General features: G+C 30.8%; 2 protein-coding genes across 3 annotated transcripts; one reads left to right on the forward strand and one right to left on the reverse strand.

Moving 5' to 3' along the window:
- Window positions 1–7,950: 7,950 nt before the first annotated feature.
- Window positions 7,951–12,788, forward strand: LOC125580605 (ATPase 2, plasma membrane-type-like). 2 transcript variants are annotated; one of them, XM_048745329.1, is made up of 10 exons: window positions 7,951–8,177; window positions 9,071–9,190; window positions 9,284–9,520; window positions 9,602–10,591; window positions 10,676–10,820; window positions 10,911–11,075; window positions 11,158–11,672; window positions 11,755–11,928; window positions 12,011–12,375; window positions 12,462–12,788. In XM_048745329.1, the coding sequence occupies exons 1-10, from the start codon at window positions 8,136–8,138 to the stop codon at window positions 12,553–12,555; spliced, it is 2,847 nt and encodes a 948-aa protein (XP_048601286.1). In that variant the 5' UTR covers window positions 7,951–8,135; the 3' UTR covers window positions 12,556–12,788. The 2 variants fall into 2 exon arrangements, with proteins under 2 accessions (XP_048601286.1, XP_048601287.1); XM_048745330.1 differs by lacking the exon at window positions 7,951–8,177 and adding an exon at window positions 8,218–8,952.
- Window positions 12,789–14,958: 2,170 nt separating this feature from the next.
- LOC125580606 (transcription factor bHLH146-like) lies at window positions 14,959–16,529 on the reverse strand. Its single transcript, XM_048745331.1, has one exon. The coding sequence runs from the start codon at window positions 15,718–15,720 to the stop codon at window positions 15,085–15,087; it is 636 nt and encodes a 211-aa protein (XP_048601288.1). The 5' UTR covers window positions 15,721–16,529; the 3' UTR covers window positions 14,959–15,084.
- Between the last annotated feature and the right edge of the window lie 3,187 nt (window positions 16,530–19,716).

The raw sequence follows: 19,716 nt of genomic DNA on the forward strand, positions 1-19,716 counted from the left end.
GTTATAGAGAATCTTACTAACTAATATTAGTATTTATTTATTTTTAAATGGCAACATCTGTTAATTATGTCTATAATGTAGCTAGCCTACACAAATAAAACATATATCGAAACTTTTTTGCAAAAAAATATCAATGAAAATAAAAATAACATATTGGTAAAAAGACTACAAATAAACGAAAACGTGGCCAACATGCCGTATTTAAAATCGGCTAATCTCCATCGTAGTAGCTTCTTAATTTTCAAATTTGTGATCTTGGTTTATCTTTACTCATATGTTTGCCTTAAATCTATGTTTTCTCGACTGTAAGCTTTTGTTTAACAATTGTAAAACCTGTTACTTTTATATTTAATAAATAAAAAAAATGACTGCAAATAATGAAAACCCTAAACACAATTATTCAAAACGGGTGCTTTTCTTTACCAATGGGTAACGTTGAAAAGAGTTAAGTCACCTTTAGATAACAATTGGTTGGTATGCTCCGTAAAATGGACACAATCGCCTGCTAATTTTGACATCACAGATATTTGCCATAAAAGTTTTCTAATGTATCTCTCTAGTGACCCCGAACATAAACTAATATTTACTTGGTTGCATGTAACGGCTAAAAATGTTGAGCCCAAGCTTAACATGTCATGTTTTTTCTAAAAATTCTTGCCATATAAAAGCATGCTTAAGGGGGTTTTTTAGCAGAATATAAAAAACCGTCTCCACCCTAAAAATCTCCATTAATCATGCTCTAATCTCCTCCAATATATAAGATTAAGTTTTAAGGAAGATTTTTAAAATAATATTCATGCTAATTAACAAGGTTTGTACAAAAATACAGTCCTCTTATATTACTATTTATCTGATAAGTTTTTGACATAAGGTAATCAAAGAATTGTATTTTGTTATTTTATTTCATATGAAAACAGTTTTACATTATAGTAGAGGAAAGGTACTAAAACTATAGAGAAATTAAGTGCAAATGAAAAATATAGAATTCAGTGACTTTCAATTTAAGGAATGTCTTTGTGAGTAAATGCTCATGTCACTTGCCCAATGTGGGTTCAGACAAATAAATTTAAATATTTATAAAAATAATTAATTATTTTTAGAATTCCTTGATTAGAGAGACGGGCTTTATTGAAAAGATTAACGTTCTTTTTTTCCTGAGCATATTAGAAATACAAAAGAGGGGAACAAGTAACTAACCTTTTGATTTATCTCGAATAGCAGGACGGCATGTGAGGCCGTACATGGTGCAGGATTATCTGGGTACGTCTGTATATGTTTACTTTCAGAAAAATAAAGTGAACAGAGATATCTTATTTTGTTAGACTGCATACATATATTCGAAAATAATCTTTTGGAAACTCGCTATTAAACTACTATAACATCATTACCGTTACAACCCTTCAAGTACATGTATCATAAATATTATCTCGTGGTTGATTAATAACTTAAATATCGTTGATGTTTAGCTTGTTAAATTCAAATTGCAGCCGTTTCTAAATTTACTAAACAAATACAATAATGTACATCAACCTTTGTAAATTTATTACTTCTACAAAAATAAAGATGAAATGAAACACATAAAAAGCTGAGAACGGTGAACGATTCCGTGGAAATTGAAACCAATTAGTGAACTGCACCGGGTGAGGTTTGTGTAAGAGAATCTAGTTGGGGACGATTAGATGCGGTTATTTTGTCGGATTCAAAGTTGTAACCGATACCGGATTCCCGGTTCGGGCCGGTTTCTAAATATTAAATATGTCACTTAAAAATAAAAAAAAAGACATAAAAAGTTCCGATATCTCAAGTCAGTGATGAATTGATATATTTTTCTTTGTTTGACCATACGTACTAATTAGATCAGCACTCATTAAATAAATACGTCAAAAATTGTGTGCTATATTTTTCCATTTTATAGAAGACTATTATTATGAATCGTGGCACATATAGTATTACATAATGATTTAGAACAGTTTTAACATCACTTTCATCATAGCGAGCTAGTGATATTCGCGGAAATTCACGAATTTTTTGTGTATAACTAATGAAAAATGTCAAAGGCACGAGAGACGTACCTTTTATAAAGTTCTGCAAGGGTTTTGACATCGTACCAAAAAAGTTATGTAAACTGTACTATAGAAATCATGAAAAAACGTACTGTAGGAAGTGACAAGATATATAATTTAGTAGGAGTAGTACATAAAATATGTTTGCATCGAAATGTTAAATTCATTGATCGACGCAATTTAATCTAACTCACTTGTTGCTCAAAAGAAAATTTTTTGTAAAACAAAATTTATTTATAGAGAGACAACGAGCCAAATGAACAATTTGGAAAGAAAAAAAATTACAATCTTAAAATAATTCAGAATCACATGAAATGAGATTTTCCTCGACTGGAACCATTTGTTTGGAAAAGGTTTGTAACCCTGGCGAGAAATGAAATTCTGATGACAACAAACAGGATCACTCAAGTAATATTTAAAAAACTGTAATCCCCTATATATTAATGGAATAGCATTTGAAAAATTAGAACCTTAATTTTGTATTAATTTAAAAAATCTCAAATTCTAGGTGGCATTCTAAATTCCATATCAAAGAATTTTAGAACATCTAATATAAAGTATAGTTTAATATAATAGTGTCACATTATTTCATAATTATATAACATTAGAGAACATTATATTAACCTAAAATATAGGAAGTGTGTATTCTTTCCTTAAATAAAAGCTACGAAATTACCTAATATGATTTACATATATATGACAATTAATGATTATGAATAATAAAGATTTGATAACAATTTTTGCATCCTTCTTCATTTTTGTTTAAATTTATATTATTAAAAAAAAATTAAACAATCAAATTAACCATATAATAAAAAAATTAGATTTTTTCTTATATGTTATATTTTGAATTTTTTAAAACGACTTTAAATTACAAAAATGTAAGTTTTCTTTTAAGTATACGACTAAAAACATTAAAATGACTTGTATCAATTCGATGGTTGATTTGAAAGCTTTCAAAACTATATGGAAGATAAAAGTCAAAATAATTCAACCGTGAAAACAATATTGTTCACTTTTTTCAAGAATGTGTTCAATGGAAAAAATAAGGTTTTTATGTCATAATTTGTTTAATGTCCACTAGAGAACATTATATTAACCTAAAATATAAGAAGTGTGTATTATTTCCCTAAATAAAAGCTACGAAATTACCTAATATGATTTACATATATATGACAATTAATGATTATGAATAATAAAGATTTGATAACAATTTTTGCACCCTTCTTCATTTTTGTTTAATTTTATGTTATTAAAAAAAATAAACAATCACATTAACCATATAATAAAAAAATTAGATTTTTCTTATATGTTCTATTTTGAATTTTTTAAAATGACTTTAAATTACAAAAATGAGGAATCTTATATATTATTATTTTTTAAAACGACTTTAAAATACAAAAATGAGTACACCTTATATGTTATATTTTTCTTATATGTTAGATTTTTTCTTATATATTTTATTTTAAATTTTTTAAAACCAATTTAAATTACAAAAATATAAGTTTTCCCTAAGTATACGACTAAAAACATTAAAATGACATGTATCAGTTCGATGGTTGATTTGAAAGCTTTCAAAACTATATGGAAGATAAAAGTCAAAATAATTCAACCGTGAAAACAATACTGTTCATTTTTTTCAAGAATGTGTTCAATGGAAAAAATAAGGTTTTTATGTCATAATTTGTTTAATGTCCACTAGAGAACATTATATTAACCTAAAATATAAGAAGTGTGTATTATTTTTCTAAATAAAAGCTACGAAATTACCTAATATGATTTACATATATATGACAATTAATGATTATGAATAATAAAGATTTGATAACAATTTTTGCATCCTTCTTCATTTTTGTTTAATTTTATGTTATTAAAAAAATAAACAATCACATTAACCATATAATAAAAAAATTAGATTTTTTCTTATATGTTATATTTTGAATTTTTTAAAATGACTTTAAATTACAAAAATGAGGAATCTTATATATTATATATTTTTTTAAACGATTTTAAAATACAAAAATGAGTACACCTTATATGTTATATTTTTCTTATATGTTAGATTTTTCCTATATATTTTATTTTAAATTTTTTAAAAACCACTTTAAATTACAAAAATATAAGTTTTCCCTAAGTATACGACTAAAAACATTAAAATGACATGTATCAGTTCGATGGTTGATTTGAAAGCTTTCAAAACCATATGTAAGATAAAAGTCAAAATAATTCAACTGTGAAAACAATACTGTTCACTTTTTCAAGAATGTGTTCGAGGGAAAAAATAAGGTTTTTTGTCATAATTTATTTAATTTCCACTAGAAAACATTATATTAACCTAAAATATAAGAAGTGTGTATTATTTCCCTAAATAAAAGCTACGAAATTACCTAATATGATTTACATATATATGACAATTAATGATTATTAATAATAAAGATTTGATAACAATTTTTGCATCCTTCTGCATTTTATTTAATTTTATATTATTAAAAAAGTAAACAATCACATTAATCATATAATAAAAAATTAGATTTTTTCTTATATGTTATATTTTGAATTTTTTAGAATGACTTTAAATTACAAAAATAAGGAAACCTTATATGTTATATTTTTTTTTAAAACGACTTTAAAATACAAAAATGAGGACATCTTATATGTTATATTTTTCTTATATGTTAGATTTTTTCTTATATGTTATATTTATAATTTTTTAAAACGACTTTAAATTACAAAAATGTAAGTTTTCTTTAAGTATACGACTAAAAACATTAAAATGACATGTATCAATTTGATGGTTGATTTGAAAGCTTTCAAAACTATATGGAAGATAAAAGTCAAAATAATTCAACCGTGAAAACAATACTGTTCACTTTTTTTAAGAATGTGTTCGATGAAAAAATAAGGTTTTTATGTCATAATTTGTTTAATGTCCTATCCGATCAACCCATGATGTATTAATTATAGTTTTGTTCCATTATTTTTAATAAAAATTGATCCGATCCATCGGAAAGAAATTATATAATAACAACAAAAAATATTTTATATATATAAATAAAATGATCAATTATATAAAAGAAACTATCGATAATATATACAACAAATAAACTCACCATGCGCAAGACGCATGTCTTATCCTAGTTTATGGTAATCAATAAGTTTGTAAAAATTAATGGCTAAGGGCATCTCCAATTTCACTTTATTTTTTCCTTAAAAATTGAGTAAAATTGATTATGGATTAAACAATGCTCCAACCCAACTCTATATTTCACTCCGTAATAGAGTTTAATCCATGAATAGAGTAATCTATTTTTTTTTGTTCGTCATTTCATTATGGAATGAGAAATGTAAATGGGTTTGAACATTTTTACTCCATTTTGGAAGAAAAAATAGAGTATTACATTGGAGATGTTCTAAATAAACTGTGATCGAACGTATGGGATTAGTGAAAGCTTAATTATAACTACTACAGTAATTCAAGTTTAAAATATAAAGTTTATGTAAAATCTGAAGAATATTTCTAAGACCAATTATCTGATAACAAGCGTGATTGCAAGCTCATAGTCCACGCTATCTCCTGATAATTATTTGAATCAACTATTATTCACAGTAATTATTAGTTTTTTTCTGAATTATCACCACTATATAATCTGCGTTCCATGATTTAATGTCAGTTAATCAAGATTATCTTAAGAAGTACTCGAGTTAGACAAATAATCAGCTAGACACGTTGTTACATATAATAGAGATCAATATTTAATAGTACTGTGTATATTTATATTTATAGATATATCATATATCTAATCTATCATGAAGTCAATCTTTAGCATATATACAAAAATTAAACTGGTTCTAAACAGTCGAAGACAATTCGAATGCTAATATACCAAGTCAAAATGAAGACTTTTAGCGCATATGAAAGGGCAATTCTGAAGAAAAAAACGAATGGTTGCAAATGTGTTTTAAAGAGTTTCAATCATGTACTTGGGTCTTGCGCAACTGTAAACTCCGTGATTGTTTAGGACTAGCCTAGTGCTTATATCTGGCTATTCGTTTTTTCTTCTCCAGTATTATTAGAAATTGCACCGCTGCTTCTAATCGAAACTTAAAAACGTAAAGGAATAAATGACGAACTTCTATTATTGGGGGGACCCATAATTATCAAAGTCAATTTTTCAATTTATTTTCACAGGGAACAATTTTAATTTGTACCACAAGTATTTATTCAATTATTTTCGAAATTATAAGTAAACTACTATCGACAACATGTGACATCGTTCCAATTGCTGACCTTGCCATGATGTACCTTGGAAGGGCCAATTCTTTTCATCACCGCCCGTTTGGGCCACAATCAAAGCTATAAATACACATATTTTCTCTTTAGAAAATTAAAGTATTCCAAATATCTCAATAATTTAATTTCTAAAACCCATACAAGTTGATTCCTAGTCAACGCAGAATCCGACATATTGAGTAACATGTTCTATATTGTGTTATACTCTTATTCCCGCTGATTAATTACCATCCACAACTAGAATTCGTAATTGAAAACTTAAGAGATTAATACTAAAATATAAAGGATTTATGCAAATTCATTTACTACCATTTAGCTGGAAGATCATGATAATTGCAAATTTAATATAGTATCATGGTCTCATTTGTTGACTTAGTTAAGAGTAATCCGAAAATATTTATTACCAATTTTAAAAGTAGAATTTGGTCCTTTCTAAAAAAGAGAGTAGAAATTGGTTGAAAACTGATAAAAACAAAATTAAGTATCTCAGAAAACATGTTAGGAATGCACATCGAGCTTTTTAAAACAAATAACATTAATATAAAAGATTGCAGACAACTTTCCCATTGATAATTTACTATAGGATGGAAACACATAATAACGTCCAAATTAACAACTATAAAATATGACTAGTTTCTCCCTGACTAAACTAATTTGATCTCCTGCCTGATAAGGTGAATATTTTTGCTAAGAGACATTTCTGTCAAAATTTAAGATTTAGTATTTGGGTTGCAGAAATTAATTGATATATATGACCCATAGAAAAAAGAAAAGCAAAGTCGAAACAATTCAAATTTCTTAGGAAAAGAATTCAGGACATACGGACCTATACCATTGAAAATAAAGTGTAAGAAAAAAAAATAAAAAAATAAATATATATATTTCTAGTTGAAAAGTTCAGAATGAAACATATCTCGACTAAAATAGTCATAGAATCAAATAGGTGGCAGAATAAAAAAAAATTAATAAGAACATTAGGCACTAAGACGAATTTTGCCTTCTGTCAAATTTAATTTAACACTACACAGCGGTGTTCCAATTATTTCTTGCCTAATAATGATTCACGGGAGGAATAACTCTTTGAATCTTCTAATTAAAGAAATATATTTTGCAAACCAATTATCTCTTATACTAATCTACTTCCTCTTTTAAGATCAATTTTCGTAGGTTTTATATTTTTTTTTGGGTACAAATGTTAAATTAATATATTTTTTGTTAAAAAAAAAAGGTTAAATTAAATTCGTAAGTTTTGGATATCATAGATTCATAAACAGCAAAATATTAAACATAAAATATGAAAAAATAATCTTGCAACTCATTATCTGTGTTTTATACTAATAACCAAAAATAGGTCATGGTGGAAAATTCGGATCACACTGAAATTAATAAGTTTCTCCCACAATTTTAGCGAAAAACGGACCCACGTATTAGTAACTGGGGGTGGTGTTAGTGAGAAGAATTTGAACGATATCAAAAGCCAACAATAATCAACGGTCAAAGGGTTAAGAGCCAAAAAAAAAAGGAGTAATAAACAAAAATAAATAAAAATCTTTTTTACGGGGCAACGAATGGAGACTAGTTGCTAGGTAGGACCCACAATAACTAATACGGTGGAGAAATTCGTCGTTTTGAGTGGTATAAAATGAGGACTCGTATGGGCTCTGCAACAGATAGCTCGCTTCACCTAATCCTCTGCCCTTTCCTCCATATATGATCGAGTGAAACGGCTGATATAGCTGTCGTTTGAGGTGCTACTTGGCTGTCAGTGAAGGAAAAGAGAGATGTCGAGTCTCGAGGATATCAAAAACGAGACTGTTGATCTGGTAAAATTAAAAATCTATGTTTAATGATCATCATGTCTGTTCTATGTTTTTTTTTTTGCTTCAGTGAGATTATTATAGATCTGTAAACTGTGTTGTGATTTGATCTTGGTTTCGTGTTCTGTCTCTATGCTTTAATGTTTTCCTAACATGTTCTGTTTTTTGTTATCCTGGAGAGCAAAAATCATTTTTTTCTTCCGGATTTTCCAAGAAAAACTCGTTCTTTAAATTGAAACCTGTGAAATTATTACTTAATAAGATCTTTTTATATAAACCAATAAGCAAAAAGAGAGAAAAAAAGTAGATCTACGCATGTGAATGGGTAACACAAAAAGATAAAGAGTTTTCGTTTAGTGGTGGAGCTAAGCTACGTTTCGATAAAGTCCAATCTACTACTTGACTTGTGCACATGCTTTTTGTCTTTTTATTTTTTGTTTTAACTCTACCAGTAGTATAATATTACTATCATTACTTTTTTTTAATTGGCTAGGACAACGAAATCACATAAATTAATTCGGTATTTAAAAAAAAAGGAGTTTTATGATTACAATCTTCTATAAACAAAAGAAGAAGTTCAGATTCCTTTTTTTCCCTTTTTTTTTAAGTTTTGTGTACCTTTCCGTGGTACGTTTAACTTCTCTGTCTTTGAAGCAATCAACAACACATCTTTTGTGCAGACGTAACTTTGGGAATCACATGTTCTGTCTTTAACCTTTCGATGTCACACCGAACTATTCAATCTCTGACTCGCAGTTAAACACCTTGTAGTCATATGAATGTATAAAGGATCTTTTTTAATAAATCACATGAACTGAATAAGATCAAAGGGTTGCTCTCTTTTATTAAAGATCTGGTTTTAGTCTTGTGTCTGACCAAAACTTGCTTTGACTTTGCAGGAGAAGATTCCCATTGAGGAAGTTTTCCAGCAGCTGAAATGTACCAAGGAAGGTTTGACGACTCAGGAAGGGGAAGAGAGGATTCAGATCTTTGGCCCCAACAAGCTCGAAGAGAAAAAGGTCTAAAACTTTGCTGCTTTTCTCAGACATAAACATTTAGTTTCTTGTTGTTGTTTGGTTACTGAGTTTGTCAAATGAAAAACAATTTTACAGGAAAGCAAAATCCTCAAGTTCTTGGGGTTCATGTGGAACCCTCTCTCATGGGTGATGGAAGCTGCTGCAATCATGGCAATCGCTTTGGCCAACGGTGATGGTAGGCCTCCGGATTGGCAGGACTTTGTTGGTATCATCTGTCTTCTTGTCATCAATTCCACCATCAGTTTCATCGAAGAGAACAACGCTGGTAACGCCGCTGCCGCCCTCATGGCTGGTCTTGCTCCCAAAACAAAGGTTTGTTCCCTCATAACAGAACGCTTTGTGAAAGATTATAACAAACTTTAAGCTAATGTTTGTTTGTTTGTATGTGTTCAGGTTCTTAGAGATGGGAAATGGAGTGAACAAGAAGCTGCCATCCTTGTCCCAGGAGACATCGTCAGCATCAAGCTCGGAGACATCATCCCTGCCGATTGTCGTCTCCTTGAAGGTGATCCTTTAAAGGTTGACCAGTCTGCTCTCACCGGAGAGTCCCTCCCTGTGACCAGGCACCCTGGACAAGAAGTCTTCTCGGGCTCAACCTGTAAGCAAGGAGAGATTGAGGCCATTGTCATCGCCACCGGTGTCCACACTTTCTTCGGCAAAGCTGCTCACCTTGTGGACAGCACAAACCAAGTTGGACATTTCCAGAAGGTTCTTACCGCTATTGGTAACTTCTGTATCTGCTCCATCGCCATCGGTATGGTGATTGAGATCATCGTCATGTACCCTATCCAGCGCCGAAAGTACAGAGACGGTATTGACAATCTCTTGGTCCTGTTGATCGGTGGTATCCCTATCGCTATGCCTACGGTGTTGTCTGTAACCATGGCTATTGGATCTCACAAGCTCGCTCAGCAAGGTGCCATCACCAAGCGTATGACTGCCATTGAGGAGATGGCTGGTATGGATGTCTTGTGCAGTGACAAAACGGGAACGCTGACTCTTAACAAACTGAGTGTTGATAAAAACTTGGTTGAGGTGTTCTGCAAGGGTGTGGAGAAGGACCAGGTTCTGTTGTTTGCTGCTATGGCTTCGAGAATTGAGAACCAGGATGCTATTGATGCAGCCATGGTTGGTATGCTAGCTGATCCAAAGGAGGCTAGAGCTGGAATCAGGGAGGTTCACTTCCTTCCATTCAACCCTACTGATAAGAGAACTGCTTTGACTTACATAGACTCAAGTGGTAACTGGCACAGAGTCAGCAAAGGTGCTCCTGAGCAGATCCTTGAACTTGCCAAAGCCAACAATGACCTTAGCAAGAGGGTGCTCAATATTATTGACAAGTATGCAGAGCGTGGTCTCAGGTCTTTGGCTGTTGCTCGCCAGGTACTTGTTTCTCCAATGATAGATACTCTTTTGGTTTCAGACTTGTAAACAAATGTCTTAACTGTTCTTGTATCCTTTATATAGGTGGTGCCTGAGAAAACAAAGGAAAGTCCCGGTGGACCATGGGAGTTTGTTGGTTTGTTGCCACTGTTTGATCCTCCAAGACATGACAGTGCTGAAACCATCAGAAGAGCTTTGAATCTCGGTGTTAATGTCAAGATGATCACTGGTAATAAACTTTACGTAACCATCACTCTTGTCTTTGTTACTAATATACTTTTTACATTTCCTCTTTAACATTCTCTTGTATGTTTGCCAGGTGACCAACTTGCTATTGGTAAGGAGACTGGTCGTAGACTTGGAATGGGAACAAACATGTACCCATCTTCAGCTCTTCTTGGAAACCACAAGGACGCAAACCTTGCATCCATCCCCGTTGAGGAGCTGATCGAAAAGGCTGATGGATTCGCTGGAGTCTTCCCAGGTTTTTATCATTTTAGACTCATTGTTTATTTCAAATGTTGTTATGTTTATATCTAAGCTTTTTTGTTTTTGGATCTTTGCAGAGCACAAGTACGAGATCGTCAAGAAGTTGCAGGAGAGGAAGCACATCGTTGGTATGACTGGTGATGGTGTCAACGACGCTCCCGCTTTGAAGAAAGCTGACATCGGTATCGCTGTGGATGACGCTACTGATGCTGCTCGTGGCGCTTCTGACATCGTCCTCACCGAGCCAGGACTCAGCGTTATCATCAGCGCTGTCCTCACCAGCAGAGCTATCTTCCAGAGGATGAAGAACTACACTATCTACGCTGTCTCAATCACAATCCGTATCGTTCTTGGTTTCATGCTTATTGCCCTCATCTGGGAGTTTGACTTCTCTGCATTCATGGTTCTGATCATCGCCATTCTTAACGATGGTACCATCATGACGATCTCAAAGGACAGAGTCAAGCCATCTCCCACACCTGATAGCTGGAAACTTAAAGAGATTTTCGCTACTGGAGTTGTGCTTGGAAGCTACCAAGCTATCATGAGTGTTATTTTCTTCTGGTTGGCACACAAAACCGACTTCTTCACGGTAACTAATATAACTGAGCTGTTTCATTCACTTAAGTATTTTAGAGTTGTGGTAACTAAACTTTTTACTTTTGGATTCACAGGACAAGTTTGGTGTGAGGTCCATCAGAGACAACAACAATGAGCTAATGGGTGCGGTGTACCTGCAAGTCAGTATCATTAGTCAGGCTCTCATCTTCGTCACAAGATCAAGGAGTTGGTCTTTCGTTGAACGTCCTGGAGCGTTACTTATGATTGCTTTCGTTGTTGCACAGCTGGTAAAGATCATCACTATCTCCCAAGGGTTTCTTCTTAAACCAAACATGTTTTTTAATTCACTGGATTCTTTTACAAATGCAGGTTGCTACTTTGATTGCTGTTTACGCCAACTGGGAGTTTGCAAAGGTTAGGGGTATTGGATGGGGATGGGCTGGAGTGATCTGGCTATACAGTATTGTGACTTACTTCCCACAGGACGTTTTCAAGTTTGCCATTAGATACATCTTGAGTGGAAAGGCTTGGCTCAACTTGTTTGAAAACAGGATTGCTTTAACGAGTAAGAAAGATTTTGGAAAAGAAGAGAGGGAGGCTCAATGGGCAGTTGCTCAGAGGACACTTCATGGTTTGCAGCCAAAGGAACCTGTTAGCATCATTCCTGAGCAAGGAGGTTACAGAGAGTTGTCTGAGATTGCAGAGCAAGCCAAGAAGAGAGCTGAGATTGCAAGGTAAAATAATCATACCTTTAAAGAATTTAACACTCTTTTGATTGGAATTAGAGACTAACAGAATGATTTGTATTTTTTAACAACAGGCTTAGGGAGCTGCACACACTTAAGGGACATGTGGAATCAGTTGTGAAGCTAAAGGGTTTGGACATTGAGACTCCAGGACACTACACTGTCTAAGTCACAAGCAAAGAAAAGAAGATACCAAACATGTGATTGATCCTTTTTTATCCCTTGTTTTTGTTTTTTTTTCTTATTCTTCACTGCCTCTTAAGGTTATTGTTTGCATAGGAAGAGAGATCTTTGTTTATTGCCATAACTCTTCCCCAGTTTCTATTGTTAGTGTTCTTGTTTCTCTGATATGTAACCTTCTTTAGAAGAATCAAGGCATGCTTTTATGTTTGGCACTTTAATCAACACTCTCTACTTTGCTCTTATTCTATGAGCCTATGTAATATTAATCTTCTTCTTTTTCCTTAAATCAAATTCTTATCTCTCTATTTTCATTTGCTTTACTACAAACAATTGGCAATTTTAAATGGGAAATCATCCTATATAAGTGTTTGTTTTGCTTCCACCTAGTCCAAAATCAATAAAAAATCTTATATATTAAAATAGAAGTCATGATTTTTTTCGTGTGTGATTTTTTAACTTGGACTATTACTTAGAAATCATATTAAATGCATTTTATTAAGACTAATAATACATAGAATCTTTAAAATATTTTAATCATTATATCTTTTGATATCTTTTCATTTAAATATAAATATATTTATTTTAAAATTCTAACAAATCTATTTTAAAAGATTTTTACAAGACCTTCATTTTCAAAATTATATTTAAATATTTTCACTAATTTCGAAATTAATTATTATACATTAATATATTCAGTTATCGTTTATAAAATGAAAAATTAAAAATTAAATAAAATTTTATCTATTATATAATCATAATCAATCATATTAAAAGAAAATTACTTTATTGAGCTAAATATAATATATATTTTATTTTCGTAAGTATAAAATATTTATGTCCAAAAATAAAATCTAATACATTGGTAAGATATGTTAACATTAGCAAACTATATAATACATGTATAAAAATTAACATATATTTCTTTAAAGCTAATAATATAAAATCTTTGTAACTACTTTAATCATAATATAGTTTCATTTTAAATATAATATATATTTATATATTATATTTATATATTATATTTTAAAAATTCTAATAAATCTGTGTAAAAATATTTTAACAATAACTTAAAATTATGTTTTATAAGATGAAAAATAAATAAATTATATTCTATTTTATCTACTTTATAGTCATAATCATGTTAAAATACAATTATTATACTTAAATAAATATGTTAAAAGTATATTCAATTGATAAATTTATAAATTTTATTTTCATAAATATAAACTATTTATTTTAAAAATATAATATGATGATAGAACAACTTAAAATTAGCAAAATATATAATACATGTCTAAAATTAACATATCTTAGACTTTTGTATATACAATAATATATTATCTAAAATGAATAAGCATAAAAAAATATTGGTATAAAGAAATCCAACTTTGAAAGATGGGTCAGAATTTAGCATAAATTAAATAAAAAATAATTTTCAAATATGTTTTCTCATGAATATATTAATTTGCTTAATAACTAAATGCAAATACAATAAGATAAATATATAATAAGAAGTGACAAATACGTATGGTTTTAAACAATTGATTAATTATAACATGTAAATTATAAAATTATTGTATTTGAAATAGTTATATAAACATTTAATTATATGATCAACGTTAAAAATATATATCACTTATGTTGTAAAACAATAATTTATATATAGAATAATGAAAACAAACACCGCGCGGTTGCGCGAATCAAAAATCCAGTTTTTTTATTAAAATCCCAACTAAAAACATGTCATGAGACAAGTTGCGTAGTAGTAGTAGTACGGCTAGAATCTTAAGAGAAGATTTGGATGGGTACGGTGAGTTTAAGACACGTGCATAGATATGGATGATGACTTCAAATCATGACAGGCATAGTTACATAATGTCATCTGACTTTCCTCCGTTTTAGATAATTTTTCTACCCTTTTTCGGTTTTCCATTTTTCTAAGACTTTTGGAAAATACTAAAATAGTATTAATCTTATTTTGTTTACTCAGAAATTGCGTGCGTGTATATACTATATGTTTTAACGGATTGAAAATAAATAGTAATTTTATCTTCTTCAAAGTTGAAAGTTTATAAGTTTGGAATCAACGAGAAAAACTGAAAAACATTGCATGTTAAATAAACATATACACATGTTTGTCAACTTAAAATGATTAGAAAATTAAAGGCACTAAAATAAAGGAACAACGACAGCATAAAGATTAATGGATTATACATGGGCACAAAGAGTCTATTTGACATCACAGCCAACAATATCTTCTCTTCTTTTTTTTTTGATAAGTGACAACCAACAATATCAGATTTTAGATCGATATCCATAAGGATTTTTTATTCATTAACGCCCGGTTATATTAGCTATTTCCTAAACCATATTAATTAAGAGAAGAAGGATAAAACCACTATAATACATATGCTCTCGTTCTTATAGAAACGAGAGAAAATAAAACATAGATAGATGAGTTTAGTTAAAGGACAAACTCAAACACAAACTAAAATCACAAGCTAAAACTAAAAGTCAAGTAGTATCTTGAACAATCGACTTAAGAGCAATCGTTTGCAACTCAAGACACTTAATGTAATTGCCAATCTCACCCAACATTTCTTCTACATTCATCTCTTCACCACCTGGCAAAAGCTTCTGCAGTTCCCTCAGTTTCTCCTCTCTCTCTCCATCTTCGTGTCCACCTTCTTTACCGGATCTTTCTTGAATACGAATTCCGTTGGAAGAAGAACTGGTAGTAGTGGTTGGATTGTTCGAGGACGATAGCTTCTGTAGCAAGAAACGGCTCCATGCAAATTCTTGGGCAGACAAAGCCAAAGCCATGTCTACTTCATGCTTCACGGTTAGTTGGTTGACTTGTGAAGAGTTCTTGTTCATGTTGAGCTTCTTGAGTGCAGGAACTAAGAGGCTTGTGTATTTCCTCGTGAAAACTTCACTAGGGGGTATCTTGTTTGGTTCAACAGAAAACACTCGTTTCTTCTTGTTTATGATTTGCCTCTCCATATGAGAAATTATTCTTGCTACGAAGGAAAGTCTACAAGGAAGAAAGCTTACATATATAGCAAACTTAGAATATGAGAGAGACAGAGAAAAAGGAGTAGTAGGTCCTACACTTGTTTGCATGTAACAATGGCTGATGATATATGTCATTTTGTGGAACTTATTGTGTAGTTAATTTTCACTGTATACATAAATGAGGTAATATGTTGTTGAGTACTATTAGTTTTCTTTCGGGTACAAAACACAATTTATTACGAGGATTTGAAAGTACTAGTCAATGGTAATACTTAGTAGTAATCTTTTTTCTGAATCAACAATGGAATACTATCAACTGACATGCAACCAAAAAAATAGAAAAATAAAGAATATCACAATAAATAATAATATTACATGTAGGTAATTATGTAAAAGTATATATATATTATAATTTGTAAAGAGAGAAGTCGACGAAGAAGGGAATAATATGGGTGAGGGATGATAAAACACATGGAGTCACATGCAAGGGCTCTTATTTGGCTGCATCACAACTACCCCTAAAAGAGGCGTTTTGAGAGTCCCTCCTACCATGTGGCTCCATTCCAAGAACAAGACATCAATACAAAACCCCACCTTCTCTTAATGCGTTCACATGTTCCTTTCTTTATAGCCCCCCTCTCTCGCTCGTATACACACGTAACACACCCACACACATACACCCCCATATTATATATATGCATGTGTATGTCCTTTGGATTTCCCTAGTTTGGATCAGTCTACGAAATTCTACCAACATATTTCATAGTCTATAGATCATCTCACTCCCTCTCTTGCATGCAATCTTTGAATGTAGATGATTAACTTTCCTTTTTTTTTTGTGTGCTAAAAGCAGATGCATGGTAATTTACTATAAAAATTGATTATATAGATCAATAGAGGTACGTAGCTCAACCGGTCGACTAAGGTGCAAAACATTATTTTGAGTGGACAATATATTCTTAGAATTTGATTCGATTCCTTCTTCGTCTAAAATATCCGGATATTTGTAATTCTAAGGAGCAAATCAAATAGTAAATATGCAATATACATAAAAATTAAAACAATAAAAAATAATATTTTAAATATTGGATACCACTCTGATCTGTTATATACATATATACATGTATTTAAGGAATTATATAGATAAATTATATAATTATTATATTTACATGTAAATTTTGAAAAAAGTAGTTATTAAATTTATTATTGTTATTATGTTATCCGAGTTTTCAAAAAACAAATTTCAAAAATATAATACTATTATTTTATATTTATTTTCATTTTTATTTTATTTGAATGGATCAAATCAAATATTTATTTAATATATATATATATATATATATATATATATATATATATATATATATATATATATATATATATTTTCCGGATGTAGACACTAAATTCCCCGATGATTACAGATTGGATCGAATATAAATTTTGAAAACTCGGACAAAATGATTAGATCACGAATACCTCTAAAAATCTGGATATTCGATTCATGCTCACCACTAATTAATGTATCCCAAAATGAATATATCACAAATTGAATTTATTTCATACTGTAATTTTATGGTGTGTACATATTTTATGGAGATTAAAATCTAATCGACACAAATTTCCTGACTTTTAATAAACCAAGTTAAGATAAAACTATGGTCATTGACTGGGTTATAAATGATGTTTTTTTCTAGAGGACTTTTGGTATACTAATATGATTTTTTGAAGGATGTGTCGACACCCGAAGAATGGATAATCTTCTCTACACCTATAGAAGAATTTCGACGCAGTAAAATTTTCTTCTCTAATTTCAAGATTAGACATATTCCAAGAGCACAAAATACAATGACGGACAAGTTTGCACGTGGTGCGAAGAGTTCTCCTTCAGCTATGTTTTATGTCGATTCTCAACCTCTGAACTGGCTATCTGAACCGGCAGGTCCTGGTACTTTAGTTTAGTTCTATTGTTGTAAGAAAATGTCTTTCTTTGTGTACGCTTACATTGAGTATATAGTTTATGTTGACAAAAAGGGTAACTATTGATATGAAATGAAAGTCTGTCATTTGGTTTTATCGTTTTAACTATATTCGGAACTTTAATCCCCACAACAATGAGACTCCAGCTCTTGGCTCACTGCGATCCTAGGCAAAGAGAGTTGTTGTGTTATTCAAGATTAGTATCAGTTATTGGATTGCTACTTTTTGCTGTGTGTTTTCCCTTTGTATTTTGGTGTTGTGTAGTTGTTTTTTACTTGTTCCTGTTACTGGTTTTTCTTTGTATTTTTTTGTCAAAAATTCTGAAATGGTACCAAATTTAACATTCACACCAAGAAAAAAAATTTAGTCCCCAAAATACGATACACAGAAGAATTATTATTAACAAATTAAAATATAGATTAACTGAAAATAGTATCTACAACTACTAAACATGGGTGGTTGCGCCATTATAAGCTGTCTCTCAATCTATAAAACATGCAATCCATACATTACTATCTTTTATTGTTAACAGCAAAACTGAATGGTCTCTTTTTGTTTTTTGTTGTGTTATTCATCCTACCACAGAAAAGGTCAAGGGCTAGTATATTACTCCCTCCGTTTTTAATTGTAAGTAGTTTTGCTTAAAAACACGAATATTTAGAAAATTGTTATTTAAAAGAATATATCATTTGATCAATTAATTCAACCAATTATTAAAAACCTAACATTATTTCATTGGTCACACAATATCCGATAAATGAAAAAGATGTATTGAAATATGTAAACTACTTATATTGTGAAACAAACTCTTTTTGGTAAAACTACTTACATTTAGAAACGGAGAGAGTATTAATTAATGCAGCAAGGAAATCTGAAATTGCTTCTAGCTCTTTTGTATACTCCCTCCGTTTTAGAAAGATGTATGTTTTAAGTTTTTCACACTTGTTAATAAAATATATCAGATTTTAGTTTCCAATGCATTATTCTCAACAACTTTTGACCAATAAAATTTTAATAAACACAATTACGTTTTTTGAAGTTTACAATTTGTAATTACTTTATGCATTGAAAATGTAAAACATGTATCTTTTTGAAACAATTTGTTTTTTTTTTAAATATAGATCTTTTTGGAACGGAATGAGTACTATTTATTAATTTCATTAGAATATGATGTTTTCTCTTTTATTTTAATGCAATCCCCTAAATCTTCGATTAGAGGTGCACAACCTGTGTTTAGTTGTTTATAGTAACCATATATAGCTGCATTTTGCACTTTATAGATATATAGCTGTATGTATTCAACATTTTTCTAATATAAAGGTAGAGTAATTTTATAGTTGAAAATAAAAGAAATGAAAGCAACCAAGAGGGAAGCAATGACATAGAAATGTGAAAGAAACAAATATATGGTGAATATTAGAGCATGCATACTAGTTATACACTACAAGAAAACGTGCCCGTAACAACGAACATTTACGACGAAAATATTTCGTCGTAAATTTACATGGTCTTTACAACGAAATTACGAGGAATATAACTTTCGTCGTAAACGCCATGTAAATTTACGACGAACTGATTTCGTCGTAAACTCCATGTAAGTTTACGACGAATGTACGTGGAATGAAAAATACGTCGTAATCATTACATCGACATTACAACGAAGCATGTTACCGTTATATTTAGGTGAAAACGTGTATTCAATGTGCTTTAACTTACCTAATTTCGTCGTAAAGTCGTTGTAAATAATATGTTAAAACCATGTAAAATCCATGTAAAATATTCCTTGTAAAATCGTTGTTATATTTCAACTACCCAACTCGAAAATTTCTCTATATATATGTCATTTCCCACAACTCTCTTCCTCACAACACACAAACGGGAGAAAAAAAAATCAGAAAAAAAAAATTTCAAAAAAAAATCTAAGAAAAAAATGGCCGGTGGCGGTAGTATTTACGAGTTACGGAGTTGGATGTATTTGCACAAATATTCCGACGGGAGGGTGACGAACGCATTTCTGAGCGGGCTAGAGACATTCATGCACCAGGCGGGCTGTACACCGATCACACAGGAAAGCGGTAAGATGTTCTGCCCCTGTCGGAAATGCAAGAATTCAAAATTTGCACGTAGTGAAACTGTATGGAAGCATTTAGTAAA

This window comes from Brassica napus, chromosome C1 (assembly GCF_020379485.1).
Source record: "Brassica napus cultivar Da-Ae chromosome C1, Da-Ae, whole genome shotgun sequence".
NCBI lineage: Eukaryota > Viridiplantae > Streptophyta > Magnoliopsida > Brassicales > Brassicaceae > Brassica > Brassica napus.